Below are 15,719 nucleotides of genomic sequence, written 5' to 3'. Positions count from 1 at the left end.
AGATGCTGGGCAGGGTGGGAGAGTGAAGCCAAGGACGCGTGGGCGACGGTGTTCAAGAACACCAGGCAGCCGCCATTTCCGCTTTGCCGACTGGCCCAGGGACTGGGAACCGTGTCTGTGAGTGCCGAGCACAGCTGGTGACACGGAGCAAGTGCTCGAAAATGGTGGCCACCCTTCTTACTGTGTTATTAGGAGAAGCTGATGACGTCCACCCCATTAGCAACAACATCTGAGTAGCTGTATTCTAGGCATGGTGTAAGATAATCCGCGTGATGATCTCACTTGAAGACCAGGTCCAAGGCTGAGCTGTCCAAGTGGAGCTGTCCTGCTGGGGGATGTATGGGGATGGAAGGGAAGGACTTGGGAGTCACCTGTGTGAGGGCCTCGGCCCAGAGCACAAGAACAGCACAGCTCTTTTGAGGGACAGGTGTTGAAAGACAAAGAGAGGGCCTGAGAGCGAAACCCGCTTGCTTACGGCATTTACCAATTCCTGTCACAGGGCTTCCCCGCCCCACCTCGACCCCAGGGGCTGCAACCCTGCAGTGCTCTTCTGGTCCTGCAGAAACCCCCGAAGGCCAGAGAGAAAGGAGTGAATGCAAACACCAGGAAGAGGAATAGTACAGCCACCACGACCAGCTTATCAAAGCATTTCCACGTTGGCTCTGAACTGCAGGTCCAAGGAAGTTCATGTGCTCACAGCCCATCTCCTCTGCAGAAATGCCCGAGGGCCCTGGGGTCCCTTCTCGGGCTTCCCAGACACTGACCTAGGGGGTACCAGACCGAATCACCTGCCCGACCCATCCTGACCTCGACCACGTGTAGCACCGAACCACAGCGTCTGCGTGCAAAGGCCTGTGAGCTCCCCGGCCAACACTAACTGGGCACCCACCTGGCCGCGCTCCGTGGGAGCTGCATCAGACATGCAGCGTTAGACGGCCGCCCTCCCCACAGCCCTACGAGCAGGGCTGCTCTGAGCCCCTGTCCTCGGAGAGAGGAGAACACAACGGCACGCAGAAGCAGAGCGACTCGCTCTGACACTGCCTTTCCTGTTTTGGTAGGACTTTTGCATTCTAGAATCACAAGGAGAATCCCATCATACAGCTCATGCAATGTTTGCTACTGAGTATTTCACTCCTGTCGTCCTCATTGGTAACACTGTCAGAAAAACAGGCCCAAGACACTGCAAAGAGAAGCCTCTCTCACATTCCGCCTGCAGTTTGACTCCAGTTCATTCGGTCAACAACCACTCGCCAAACTCAGGCCTTTGTGCTTGTTGGAGAAAAACAATAAATAGATGTTCAGTTAAACCGCATGTAACTTGCATACCATTAATAAATGCCAGGTGCTGTGAGGTGGGTCTTTAAGCCCCTTCACCTCTGCCATCCCCAGCCCGGAGCAGGGAAGATGTATGGCCGCCTCCCTCGCTTTCTCTAACACCGGAGAGGAAACAAAAACGCAGCCGCTGCTCTCTCTCAGGGTCTGACATCTCTGAGCCCGGACACACGGAGTTTCTGCAGCTCTCCTGCTCACTGATCTCAAAAGCACCCCTCTTCCCAGCCTGAAACACCCTAGTTAATGCCCAACGCTCAAGCTCACCTTAAGTTACAGCCCCTCCTACCAGCATTAGACCCTGGCTTTCTGCCCTCCCCTCCCCCCACCTGTCTAAGCAGCTTTGTCAACCCCTGAAGCCTGGCTCTCCCGTATGTCCCTCACACGGCCCCTACTCAAGCACACAGGAAAGAGGGCTACGGGTCCCCCCACACGCGTTCATTACCCAGTGAGGAGGCAAACTGTGGACGGTGTGACTTTTAATTGATACTTAGTGGTGGCACCTTAACGGCCTGAGAAAGGATAGCTCTGCTCATTCTCCTTAGAAAGGCGGTTCTCCACCAGGAGCGATGTTGCCCCCAGGGGACATCTGAAGACGTCTGAAGACAGTTTTGGTTGTCACAGCTGGGAGGGAAAGGGAATGCCACCTACTGGCACCTACGGGGTAGAGACTACGGAGGCTGCTCAAGTCCTACAGGGCAGAGGGCAGCCCTGGCTGCAGAGACCTACCTGGCCCCAATGCCACCAGCGAGAGGGCTGCAAAACCCTAAACGAGAGAACCTCCGCTCTCATTGACTTTGCTAGAAGCTGTGTGAGGTTGCCCAGATCAAGAGTATCGGTCACTGATCAGGTTACGAGGTGACTGGGGACAGACATGCACACAGGCAATATGTCATCAGCAGTAGTGAGCAAAAGCCTGTTCATCTCCAAGTCTATTAGGACTGACCTTTAAAGGAGAGGAAAGAGTATGGTTTTATCCCCTCCACACTACTGACCACCCAGCTACACAGGTGGGGACAAACACGACCACCACCTGGCTGGCTCGTCATGCCTCGAGCAGCTTCATGTAACACTGTTCTTGACACGTACTTCCTACAGAAACACTGTGCTGTGAAATTCTTAGCTGTGATCTAATATTTCTGTAGAGATTCTGAAGTGATAAATGTGATGGAAGCCAGCCAATAGGTTATGGGAGGGAAGAGAAGACAGTACTTAGAGACATTTAATAATCTCCCTCTGAACATTTACTGGAAATAGCCCCTCTTTTGTATTCAGGTGACACTTTCTCTTTCTTGGCCCATGCAGGGCGGTGGAGAAAGTGAGAGGGGCGGCACGGAGCACTACGCCAAAGACGCTGCCCGTCAGAGTGAGGTGGCCGGCCTCTCTAACTCCCCTTCCTCTCCTGGAGAACAGCAGGACACTCCCAAATAGTGTGGCTGGAACAGGGGCAGAGACGCCAAGGGCAAACAAAATGGGCAACAAGTCACCAACAGCTGACGGTACGCTCACCATCCTCCTCTCCCTTTGCTTTTGGCAGTGAACCTCAGGCTGCAATTAGGACTTGGTGATCAATCCCAGGCTTGGATTCCCGTGTCCTCGTAGGCTATTCTACAGGTAATGATATTGGCCGCCGCCTACCTTCCAGTTGGTTCTTAACATGTGTTCCTTGGCTCGGCACTCTTGGAAGATGAGCTTCCAGCAAGAATAATCGGAGATGCTGCTCCCGGGAAGGTGCCCGCCCTGCTGGCACAGCCTGTACCAGAGCACTTCGTCTTCGGCAATCACCTTCCACGTCCTGCTCACCTAAAACAGCACAAGTGACACACGTGTCAAATCCTGTAATGAGAGAAGGCCCTTGTCATCCAAAAATCAATCAACACCTTTATTATTGCCCTGGGTTTATGGCAGTATAAAATGTCTCATTAACAAAACACTCCGAGGTGGAAAAAAAAAAAAAACACAACAAGCAAATGTTTCTAGTTTTATCTTTCAAGATTGCAAAATTGTTGTATTATCATCTAATATCACATTTTAGACTACTTGGTTGAGGTATTATATAACGTAAGAGAAAAAGACACAGATACACAAAAGGCGAGAAATCCACGCTATGTCAGGCTAAGCGGTGGACAATCACACACAGCTGGTCGGAACAGAACCACTTTGCTCCCGCTGACAGGCGCTGGCAGTCCCATCTTACAGAGCTAGGGACCGGCGGCTTCTGAAATAGAAGCCATAATAAAATAAATACCCCTACCTCGAAACTTCTGCGTGTGTGAGAGTTTCAAATTTACGGTATGTGTGAGAGCTTGGATTTTAAGTGTGTACCTTAAACAATATTTAACAGAAACTCAAGCTGTTAACCAGGACTGTGAGATCCGATGTAGAGAAATTAATGTTATGTCTGGACTGAATCTCAAATCCCAACAGCATCCAGAGGAAATGGCAGTTTTAGCCATTAGTGCTTTGTCTTCCGAGCGTAACTGAGGGGCACAGTGAATGCACTTCATCACCCGATAATGTACAAAGTGGGGCGGGCTGCAGAAGATGAACTCCGCTGGCAGATCACCGTGATCTGGGGCCGCAACGCGTGCTGCTTGCGGCCCATGCAACTCACTTCTAGTCAAGTAAGAGTCGTGACCAATGGCTTCGGTTAACACCGCCGTGGGGCCACTTGAAGACATCAAACGTGCGGACGAGAAGAGCGCACATGAGCCAGAGCAAGAGAGCGCACGCAGCATGCGCGTGGCAGACGCTCCCTGCACATGGATGCCTCACTTAATGACGAACTGATAGGGGGTTCAACTTTTGAAATTACAGAGTAAAGATCTCCAAAAATCTGCTCCTCCATAAAAGCAATAAAAATGCTGCCAAAAATTGTCAAAATCAACTTTTTCACAGCTCTGGAAATTAACTAAAGGCTTGCAACATTCTGAGGAGCATTTATTCAAGAAAAAAGGCTGAATCTGGGTAAGCATAACTTCTGTTTTGTTTGAACTTTCACTAATCCCATCCTCCTCCTTCAGCTCCATGGAAACCTTGAAGACCAACAGCCTTGCAACTACAGTAGCTGTACAACCCAGGAGCCCAGCAGCCACTGGGGGGGCCAGTTTTCCAGTGCCCCAAAAGTGCCATCCCCAGAGAACCGTCGCCATTCGGCCTGTCTGGCAGCTTGCCGAAACACTCTCTTCTGACGGCCTGTCTTTATCTGAGCTGCCTCAGAGTGCACTCTGTCCTAGCTCCAGGGCATTTGTCAGAAACAGTAAGGGACAACTGTTGAACATGGCAGCTGTCTAAGGCGGCATGACCAACGGGGCTAAAAAGAGAAGGACCAGCACACTCAGGGGGAAAATCCGGGGAATGGGGTGCCAGAGCGGGCTTTGAAAGGCTCCAGGGTATTTCTGGGAATGAAGAACGCCATGAGCGTGAGCGGAAACGTGTGTGTGCCCAGGGAAGCCCTGGGGAGGCCCTGGTCTCTCTGCTCTTGCAGACCCTGAGGCTCCACACGAGCAGGAGGCGGAGGCTCGCGCAGGCTGTGAACAACTGGCACACTGAGGGCAATGCCCCACCACACAGGGTGGGCCTCAGCAAGGGCTGGGAAACACGCTGGTTCCACGTACTCGCGGAAATCTCCGTGCAAACACCAGCAACCACGGCCCTGAGTTTTGCCCTTCTGAAAAAACAAATCTACTCCCTCTTCTACCTGGCAGCTCTTCAAAGGGCTGAAGAAGGCCATCCCACTGCCCCGCAGTCATTTCTTCACTGGTCTAAACATTGCCCACCTCCTCCAGCTAACTGTCAGAGGACTCGTTCCCACACCCACCATCTCCGAATTACCCTAGTGTTTCTGCGTCTATGCTGTCCCCCCGCAAACGTGCCACTCAGGACTACACAATACCCCACAGGCGGACTGTCAAGTGCCACGAATGGAAGGATTTTATCAGACACCAATTTGCTACTTCACTTGTAGCCAACATCGTCACGGCTACCGAACTAAGGGTCCACCAAGGCTTCTGGAGTCTGTTTTATTAGACATTCAAGGCAAACAAACAGGTATAAGGAGTATTATAAACACTCACCACCCCTCTTCGGAAATAAAATACTACAATACCAATGAGGTTAAGACCCCTATGTGTCTCTATCTATGTTCATGTCCTCTTCCCCCCAATGGCAATCTCAGTTTGGTGATTATCATTCTTCAGAGTTTTTTAAAACAGAAATTGTAATTAAGTACAAAATCCCCATCTCTTACTTCTACAATATTTTTTAAAACTGAATTCTTAATAAACTTTCTATCCATTTTAAAGCCCAGCTCATCGCACACACACCCCCGCCCAGCATTTCCTGTCGTCTTTGCATCTCAGTTCTGCCGCCCTTTGCGTCAGCAACTCCTCCCATTCGTAGATCACCTGCAAAATGCAGCCTGTGGGCCTTCACGTCTTAACTATTAAAAAAAGAGTTAACCAGGATGGGGCTGAGGACAGAGCCTGTGGCAAACCACTCTAGCGCTCCCCCCACTGACATGGGTCCATTAAGCAGCCCACCCTGGCACGGCCACAACATCAGTCACAAATCCACGTAACCACACTGTCATCCCACACTTGTCCATCTTCGCCATAACGGCGTCAGGGAAACAGACCCTCATCCGATCGATCACCAGTGGCCAGGCAATCAAGGACGGGGTGATGACTCAGTAAAGCCGGAGTTCCAGTTTTCACTAGACAGAACACTGTGGTTTTATTTTTGGCATGTTTGGTCCACAGCTGAGCTTGTCCATGACACTGGGTGATGTCTGTCCGTCTGTCTGTGCCAGAGGGAGTCTCAGTACTCGGCAATCGTGAAGCACAGATAGAGACAAGATCAGTATCAGCTGTGACTGAGCCAGGCCACAACTCAAATAGTTCCAGAGCGGAGCACTCCTCTAACAGACCCCTGGAATGCAGGGTTACAGAAGTGTAAGACAGGGGCCAGCATTCACAGACCCAAGGGTTCTCAAAGGCAGAGAGTGCTAACTAATCACAGGGCAATTTACTCTGATCCTTGAAGTACACAAGGTGTTTTTGTAAAAATTATGAGAAGTTGGGAATGCAGGCTGGTGAGGCCACTGTGGAAAACAGTATGGAATTTCCTCAGAAAACTAAAAATGGAACTGCCCTTTGACCTAGCAATTCCACTGCTGGGATTATACCCTAAGAGCCCTGAAACACCAATCCAAAAGAACCTATGCACCCCAATGTTCATAGCAGCACAATTTACAGTAGCCAAGTACTGGAAGCAACCTAAGTGCCCATCAGCAAATGAGTGGATCAAAAAACTATGGTATATTTACACAATGGAATTCTATGCAGCAGAGAGAAAGAAGGAGCTCCTACCCTTTGCAACAGCATGGATGGAACTGGAGAGCATTATGCTAAGTGAAATAAGCCAGACGGTGAGGGACAAATACCATCTGATCTCACCTTTAACTGGAACATAATCAACAGAAGAAAAAGGCAAACAAAATATAACCAGAGACCTTGAAGTTAAGAACAATCTAACAATAGCCAGGGGGGAGTGGGGAGGAGACAGTGGGGTGAGGGAATTATAGGAACTACTATAAAGGACACATGGACAAAATCAAGGGGGAGGGTGGAGGTGGGGGAGGGAGGTGGGTTCGGCTGGGGTGGGGTGGAGGGATGGGGAGAAAAGGCATACAACTGTAATTGAATAACAATAAAAATTTAAAAAAGTTATGAGGTAAAATTTATGAGATGTCAGTACGGGATGAAAGACCCACCAAGGTGCTACAAGGTCACATAAATATAAGTTATGGTTTCATTGCAGAGACCAACACTTCCCCAAGCACACTCGGCAAAAACAGGTGCTCGGGTGTCAATACGTTACTTCAACGGACTGGCACGTGTTACAAATCTCTAAAGAGGACGCAGAAGAAGCTTCATTCCCCAGACTTACTTGGTTCCTGAACACTTCTGACAAGGAGTGTCTCAAAAGCCCAGTGCTCTGCGGAAGACACTTTAGAAAATACTGAAATGGGTCACTGGCCCATCAATTAAGACGTGTGTTGTGTGCTAACTACATGCTGAGCGCTAAGACTGGCAATTCTCACCCACTTTCCACCTCATCTGCCAAACGTATACACTTTCTCATGAGCGACTTCCCGTGGGCCAGAGAGAAGTGTTTGCTCTCTGCCTTTACAGTCAGGTTGAATCATAAGAGTGGCCCCAAGTAGGGGGCCATCTTCGTGATTTTGTAAGTCCAAAAATCAGCTACGAGGCTGCATTCGGTCAGACGGAACCACTGAATCATCAGCATTTTAGGAGAACCCAAATCAGTGCTCAGCGATTACAAACTAGAAGATCCCAATTAAGATAAACATTTTGGATACGTTTTCATTGGGAACTAAACCGTACAAAATTTCAACAACTTTAAAATGGAGAAACTTCAGCGATCTTCAAGAAGTCTCAAATATATCAGACCGTACCGTACAAACTTTGGAAGCTGAAAACAGATTTGTATTATCAGCTTCAAAGAAAATGCCAGGTCGTTTCAAATGGCATGATCTGAAATTTGTACAACAGGGGTGTGGGGTGGAAAACTAAGAACGAAAAGTTGACGTTTCGGTGCACCATCCCCACCACAACCACTGAATCACGGGGCTTATGCTGTAGAAAATGATATTCAGGATAAGGTTTAAATCCTGGATAACAAACAATAAATCTCTTTGAGGGATTTATAAAAGCTAGAGGTGAGAATTACTTCCAAAAAGCGATCAGGACTGTACCTACAACTAGGTATTAAACGTAGAAAGGTGCCAACAATTTCCTTAGCAAACTATAAAAGGAGGGTGCCTTTTTTTTTTTTTTTGCTTCTCTTAAAGGAGAACAAAAATTATGGGCATTAAGAATTTCTTTTAATTCTGGAGGGAAAAAAATCAACAAGAAAAGACCTAGTTAAACTTTCACAAGTAAACTGTAAAGAGTCTCACCCGAATGAAATCTAATTGTTTGGATTTCTTAAGTTATATAAATCTAGCAAGTTTACAAGCCTCAATTTTCCAAAGGCCTAATAGTCTTGTTTTAATACACCAGGACTGGAGTGGCTCAGCCCAGTAAAAGCCCCACTGAGTGAGCCCCAGCTGCAAGAGTCTGCTAATAAAAGTGTCTCCAGCATTTTGCCTTATAGCACCACTGTGAATTGCGGCATTACAGAAAAAAGAAAGAAAGAAAGAAAAGAAAAGAAAGAAAAAAGATAAAAAAAAACCTTGGCTCAAAAATTACCTTTATCAACTCCCCTGGAGTAGGGTTACCAGTGAGGCCCACAGCAGGGGAAAGCGTCACTGCTCTGGTCACGCCTTCACACAGCAAGTCCACGGGAGGTGGACAGACTCATCATCTCAGCTTCCTTGCTTCCCGATCGCTCTGAAACCCACTCACTTTTGCCCTCACCATGCCACTGATTCCGGCCATGGTCACCAGGGACCTCCAAGTAGCCAAATCCTATGGCCAGTCATCTCTCGGTCCTCCTCGTACTTGACTCAAGGCAGCACGTCCCGCCTTTGATCACTTTCTCCTGCCCGAAAACTTCCACCCCTGCTTCCAGGGTGCTGTGTGCTGTATTTTGCCGTGTGTAACGGGCACCCACGTTTTTGAGCACATTATACACGGGATTGTCATACCCATGGCATGTATTCATTATGCCCATGTATAATGCGCATCCTTATTTTTCCCTTAAAAATTTGGGCAAAAAAGTGCACATTGTACACAACAAATTACAGTATTCTGGGTTTTCTTCCTAGCTCGTAGGTAACAGCTTCTCGGTCTTCTCAGGTCCTCCGATCACTGAGGTGCCCCAGGCTCAACCCCTGAACCCCTTCCCCTGTCCACACTTACTTTCCTGACAACCTCACCAGGTTTCCTGGCTTTCCATACCTTCAGTGTGCTGACAGCCTCCAAATCTGGATCTTCAGTGCAGAGCTGAACGCAGAACTCAGCTCCAGCCTCATACCCAACTGTGACTTTCCCCCACTTTGCACTCCCACTGTTTCCCCCCGTCAGTGATGGCCGCCTTGTCCACCTTTACTCCTGAGAATTATTCATGCCGTAAACAACAGCACACTTACCCTTCTCATAAAAACTAAACAATTTCGTATTTTTGAAGTCAACAATTTTGTAACTATTGATTCATTTAAAAATATTACCCTTTAAAGTGACAGGAACCCTGTGGGCACATGATAAAATGAACGTAACATTATAAATAAATAGCAAGATGGCAAAGCCGTTCAATGAACTGCCCGGTGAATAACTTCGCTTACTAAAAGACATACTGTTTGCAAGACACTTCGGCAGGAGACACTCCCACAGAGATACTAAGTCCCTCGAGGGACAACTATTGACAGCACGGAGCTGGAGAGGTCAGCGTCAAAAGCACACAGGGGTCACTAGCGCGGTGGGACTTTAGATTGGAGAGCGGAAAGCCTCACAACCAGAAAGAGACAGGGGACGCAGAAAGGCGACAACGTCGGAGCAAAATCAGTTCTCCAGCATAGTCTTCGGGACAATTAAATCTCCAAAGTCCTCCCCATCAGGGTTCCTTACTGTGAGTCAGTTACCAATTTGGCCTAAAGATCTAAGCAAAGAGGTTTTTTCTAAGGGAACACACATAGTCCGTGGTGCCAATTCCACATAACTGGCCCAATTTCACTAAAATCCCAAGGTGGCTACATTAAAAGAGGAAGAGAGAGAGCAAGACAGAGAGCGCGCCCCCTCTAAAATAAAGCATCAAGCAGCAGGACAGTCCCTTCAACAGAAGGACTTCTTCCCTGTTTCAAAAATAAAACAGCATGAGAAACAAATGAAAATGCTACTTATTTTTATTACGTTGTGGTTTTATTTTAACGCTAGAAAAAAAAAGCCATTGCTACCAATTGCCGTCCATGGTCATCTTCATGTAACAGCTCTATGAAGAAAATCACAACATAAAAAATCACCTTAGGGATTCTGTTTAAAATATTTACTATTCTTATACATGTGCTCTAAAAATGAGGTTTTAAAAAAACAACCCCAAATCCAACTGGCCAAAGAGGGAAGAATTCTGGTGGACAATTGGACCACTGTGTCGCAAACTAAACTGTTCACACCTGCAGAGTAATCTCAGCAGCACAGCCAATCCCCCTGAAATGCAGCCCCATTGTACCTAAAGGAGGATCTCTTCTTCCACCAGATCCTATCTGTCGCTGATAAACTCGCTGGATGAGAAAACCAGCAGCAGATGTGAAAGCCACATGGCCCGCTACAAAGCGAGAGAGCAAAAAGCAATGTTAAAAGAAAAGATTCCTTAAACAGCAGCTCCCTATCAAGAATGAAGATTTTATCATGTAATGCTGACTTTGTGGAAAGCAGCGAGCTATTAGCCCCCGTTCCAAGACTCCGGCTCACAGTATCAGGCTGACATCCAGAAGTTGGACTCGCTCAGCTACACCCTTGTTTTCAACTCTTGGGAACAGCGCCAATGTGTAAAGTTAGAATATAACAAATACAATTTGCAGGGAAAGAAGAAGACAATGTAGGTTCTCTTACTCAATGTAATCGATAGGCTCGACGCGCGGCTTACACTTCAGGACATTTTTATTTAGTGAGTTTTAGCCTTTGAGTAATTTTCTCCATAATTTCCCAAAGATTGCCGCACTCTGCATCAAAAAGAGGCTTGCCAGCATCCCCACTGCAGTGAGACTGTGGCCATCAAGAATACTGACAGTTTTTTTCAGATTCTTACTTAAGTAGAAAAATAAAGGTTGGGGCAACAGTATGTTTACAGTTGTGAATACACGAAACCCAGAGTTTTTTCTTGTGTTATTATTTATTAAATGTTGTATTATTTTCCATACAAAGAACTGTAAACCTGCTCTTGCCCCATCCTGTAATTTTGCTTAAGCAAAACACTTCATAAAGAAATAGTGTAAATGCAAAAACTCTCTCAATTGCCCCGCTCTGTGTGTGATTTCGTGAACTGCCATAGAAATAGCAAGCCCTAGACTCTCGATGTGGCTACAGTCTTCACCACTCTCACGCCGCCTTAACACTCTGAACTTCAATTCTTGGTGGCACTTTGGAATTCAGTGTACAGTCCTCCTACCACCCCGCTTTACCAAACCCTTTCTTCTGCAGCTGTAGACAGTTGTGTAAAACACATTCTAGAATCCACAGGTGGGAAGCGGCAACCACCAAGCAAATTCATCCTTTGGCATTTATGGACAACAGATATTCCGGTGTCTTCTGGGGAACACAGCTGTTCGTGAAAAGCCAATGGTCAGCAATCATATACACATTTAACTTGTGAGAAATTATACGCTCGTCCCCAAAAAGAAGAGAACAGGAGACTAATTTTAACGGCCTAACCCTTGCCTCTCAAAACACGCCAAAGCCACACTGGCATCACCCAGTTAGAAATACAGATTACCGGGCCCCACCCTGGACCTCCTGAGTACGAATTTGCATTTTATCAAGATCCCCTGTGCACAATGAAGTTTGGCCCAGACACTGCCTCCCACCACTCCACCCGGTGAACACTTGCCCCAGAGGAAGCCTGAGACGGGCGACACTGGCCTGCAATTCCCTGGTGGGTCTCAGGTCTCACGTGCCTCGCACCTCGCTGAGTGGGGTTCTGGTGTTTAAAGGGTAATTTGGACTATACGCCTAAAACATGACTTCACTGTTTTGTCCCCAGGTTGACCCTCGGCTCCCAACCTGACGGACCGGCTTGAGTAAACGAAGGGCTCGCCGCTTTGCTTAAACACAGGGAGGACGGTAACGGCTCAGGCTAGTTCAATACAGACCCAGCACAGAGTGGTCAGCCGCGGGCACGCAGCCCCAGGTCAGCCGTGACTCAGACTGCGGGGAGAACGGTTCCTGAGCAGACGGTCAGAGATGAACACCAAGTGACGATGTGGAACACAACTCCTAGTTCAAGGTTGCATTCCTTCACATAAAGTTGCTACCCAATTCATTAATTCTTTAAAGCTGGTCGTTCTGTAAGTAAATTTCTGTTGCGGAGGAGCTCCCTATGCTTTAATCACATACGTAGGTAAATCTGGCACATCGGTTAATGGCAGCTTACCTGCGCACACCTTCCCAGGTCTTTCCTGTCCAGGTACTGAAATATATTGATTGCCAATTCATACGGCAGCTGGATATCAAAGAAGGGCACGTCGTCCATTTCATTCTGAGGAGAGAAAGAGAAAGGAAATGAGCTCACAATTCTGGACTTGAAAATGCTCGTATTCCCAGGCCCTTTAAACGACCAGAGACATCCTTCGGTGGCGACGAGAGAGCTGACGGTGTTTCCCAGGAGGAGCCAACCTTTCGCACCGTTCGGCAGAGGACACAACTTACTCAGAACTGAAGAGCTACTCAGTTCTCTGACCGTCCCCAAGTCCACCCCCACATTCACGCATGAAGTCCACAAGACCGTTTCCCGTCTCACTTCAAAAGGAGAAGCAGTGCCATCTTACAAGCTGGGGTGGGCCACAGGTATCTGTGCAGAGGTTTGTGGGGCCCTCCTGGCCTCTAAGGAAAGGTGAGCAGCAGGCAGCCAAGAGAGTGAGCACTGAAATCAGGGAGGCCATCAGCCCCCTCAGGACAACTGTTGCCATCCCCCCAACTTGGAGGGGGTGAGTACCCCACAGCCACAGGAGAAATGCTGACCCAGGTCACTCGAGTGTTTTCATTAGGAAAAGGGGAATAGGGCCGTGAACATGAGCAAAAAGTAAATAAATGAAGTGCTGCTCTTGGGTGAGGTGAACAGCATCCCGCGTGGCCGCCGGAGAGGCGCAAGGTTTCCTAATGTGCTCGGGGGCGCACGCTGGTTAACCTGAGCGAGCCAGTGCAAACAAAGCAGCTCTTCTTCGGTGTCATTTATTAATGCAGAGAAATTAGAGCTCGTCTGCCTCTGGATAAGCAATTAGGGATGAGGTAACAGGCTTCATTTGCGAGATAAGGCTGTCACGACGATCCTGGTAGCACAAAGAAATATGAGTGTGAAACAGAGAAAAAGCCAAGCGTGCACACGGAGCCCCCCACCTGCTCCCAAACCCACCTGCCACTGCTCGCTTAGGGGTTTGCTGCTGCAAAGCTCTGCCAAGCCGAGCTCTCTGTCCCAACAGAGCTCGCTTAATAAAATTCATCTTTAATAAGCTCTGACTGACATCAGTGACTTACTGGTTGCAAACAAATTACTAATTCATCACTCAAACACAACACTCATTTATGCAAAGGGTGGAGTCTCAAAACTGAAAATAGTCTCAGCATTTTTAAGGCAGTGTGAGCACCACTTTAAACCCTGCCAAGACTCAAGGTAAAGATTTTTCTGGAATCATGGTTTCCATTCATCTAGGAGTCTCGGAGCTACAAGATAATCCAGGGCACAAGAAGGAAATGTATTCAACTACAGAAACGGTGCGAGTTCAGCGTGAGGGCCAAAAAGGCTCCCTGGAGGGAAAAGGAGTACGAGACGACAGCTCACTGTGGGCAAAGGAGGAACAGAATGTTAAATCAAGACAGAATGTTGGCTATTCAGGGGGGAAACGGGGAAAAAATCTGCAAGTGTAACTGGAAGACAAAGGGGTCCTTGCCTAAAAAAACAATGGGAAGTCATTGGTCTAAGGTCGGGCTCCGTCCCCTCCTACAACTAACTGGCTTCACTCATCAAGGAAATGCGACATCACTTTCTCTAGCCCAGATGTGACTTGAGACCCCTCAGCACAACCCTGGAGGCCGTCACGGGCGGTGGGCGGGAGTCCCAACAAGGCGAGACTATCATCCGCAAGCCTGTGCTTTCTCTTTTGGATTATTTGACCACGGTGAGATGGGGAAGCCTACCTCACCTATTCATAGAAGCAGTGAGAGAAAAGTGCTCCTTATCCTCACACAAGTGGAATAAAGGCGAAGGAAAGCCTGGGCTTGTGCACACTGAACTGAGCTTTTCACTGTTAAAAAACGTGCCAAGCACTGTTCTCTTCAGTCGGGCCCTGCGGGACTCACTCACTGTAAACTGGAGTCTGGACTTGACACTGCTGGGAAGAAGCGTGGGTAGTCACCTGTGTTAGTTATTCTGGCACGGGGAAGTCACACTTCCGGGGGCCAGCGCCTTCCCTCTTCTGCCTGTCTAGGGGACTGATTCTCTGTCTCATCCTGGGAAACAGGGCCTCTGCCTCGGCAGACCCCAACCCTGCCACCGTCCCCCGTGATCCCGACCACCGAGATCTTGGGGTGCAGCCCAGCACGGGAGTTTGCAGCCAAGGTTCACACTGAGGATCTTGGCTCTCCCACCTGACTAGCCACCAGGCCAAGCTAAATGCATCTGAGCCTCAGTTTCCTCAACTGCAAAGCAGACATAACTCCCCTACGAACAGGCACGCTCTCAAAAAGAAAATAAGAGCTGGCACAGGTGTCAGGGCTAAGCGTGCGATGACGGAGGGCCAACGTTGCCATTTTCTCTCCTTCGGTGACACTCCAACTCCTTCCCCTTCAACGTGTGCTTGCTGACTAGGCTCACCTTCCCTGCGGCTCCCACACCACCTTGCTGTTTATTTGCCCAGAACCGTCTCCCCTGGTCAGGCCGCATGTAGCTAACCGTTGGCGACCGAGGAAAGGGGGTGGCACAGAGGAGGCGAGGTCATCCACGGGTCTGAACGCTGAATCCACCCGCCCAACAGGGTGTTCCCGAGAGCACTTTTTAGAAAGAATTGTTGATTTTAGCCCTGGTCGGTGTGGCTCAGTGGATTGAGTGCCGGCCTGTGAACCAAAGGGTCACCAGTTCGATTCCCAGTCTGGGGCACATGCCTGGGTTGTGGGCCAGGTGCCCAGTAGGGGGTGTGTGAGAGGCAACCACACACTGATGGTTCCCTCCCTTTTTTTCTCCCTCCCTTCCCCTCTCTAAAAATAATAAATAAAAAAACCTTTAAAAATAAATAAGTAAGTAAAAAGAATTGTCGATTTTAAAGGTTATACCACAGTAATAACTAAAGAAGGATTTACTCTCGAGTACAGTGACTCAAGGGGTGCAGACACCAGGGTGCCCATGACCGACAGGGGGTTATGGCTCCCACACCCATGGAAGGTCAGAGATACCACGTCTCTCTGTTAACGCGCCAGCGGTGGTTCTTGATCATTTATTAGTTCTGAAGGGCGGCAACTGTTTCAAAGCTTGGATTAAAATTATGTAAACACCAACATTACAAAATCAAACTTTAAAAAAAAAATCACTGTGCTCTTCGAATTATAAATGACGGTCAATCTCCGAAAAGATCAAGACCCAGACTTCTATGTAAACAACCTTCCCTGCAGCCACCACCGGCTGGGGAACCGATACACTAGAGGAGGGCCTGCGTTCCAGGAAAC

The 15,719-nt window shown here is 48.4% G+C and overlaps 1 protein-coding gene across 2 annotated transcripts in view; it reads right to left on the bottom strand.

Moving 5' to 3' along the window:
* FBXW8 (F-box and WD repeat domain containing 8) overlaps positions 1-15,719 on the bottom strand; it is a 102,724-nt gene that overhangs the window by 76,366 nt on the left and 10,639 nt on the right. For both annotated transcript variants that reach the window (XM_024566945.4, XM_053928011.2), the window contains exons 2-3: positions 12,439-12,543; positions 2,968-3,132 (exon numbers count right to left, since the gene is read on the bottom strand). In XM_024566945.4, the coding sequence (XP_024422713.2) occupies positions 2,968-3,132; positions 12,439-12,543 (270 nt within the window). The remainder of the gene's footprint in view (positions 1-2,967; positions 3,133-12,438; positions 12,544-15,719) is intronic.

Source organism: Desmodus rotundus, chromosome 7 (assembly GCF_022682495.2).
Source record: "Desmodus rotundus isolate HL8 chromosome 7, HLdesRot8A.1, whole genome shotgun sequence".
Classification (NCBI taxonomy): domain Eukaryota; kingdom Metazoa; phylum Chordata; class Mammalia; order Chiroptera; family Phyllostomidae; genus Desmodus; species Desmodus rotundus.
The sequence above is the reverse complement of the archived record's forward strand: the minus strand, read 5'-3'. Positions and strand labels throughout refer to the sequence as shown.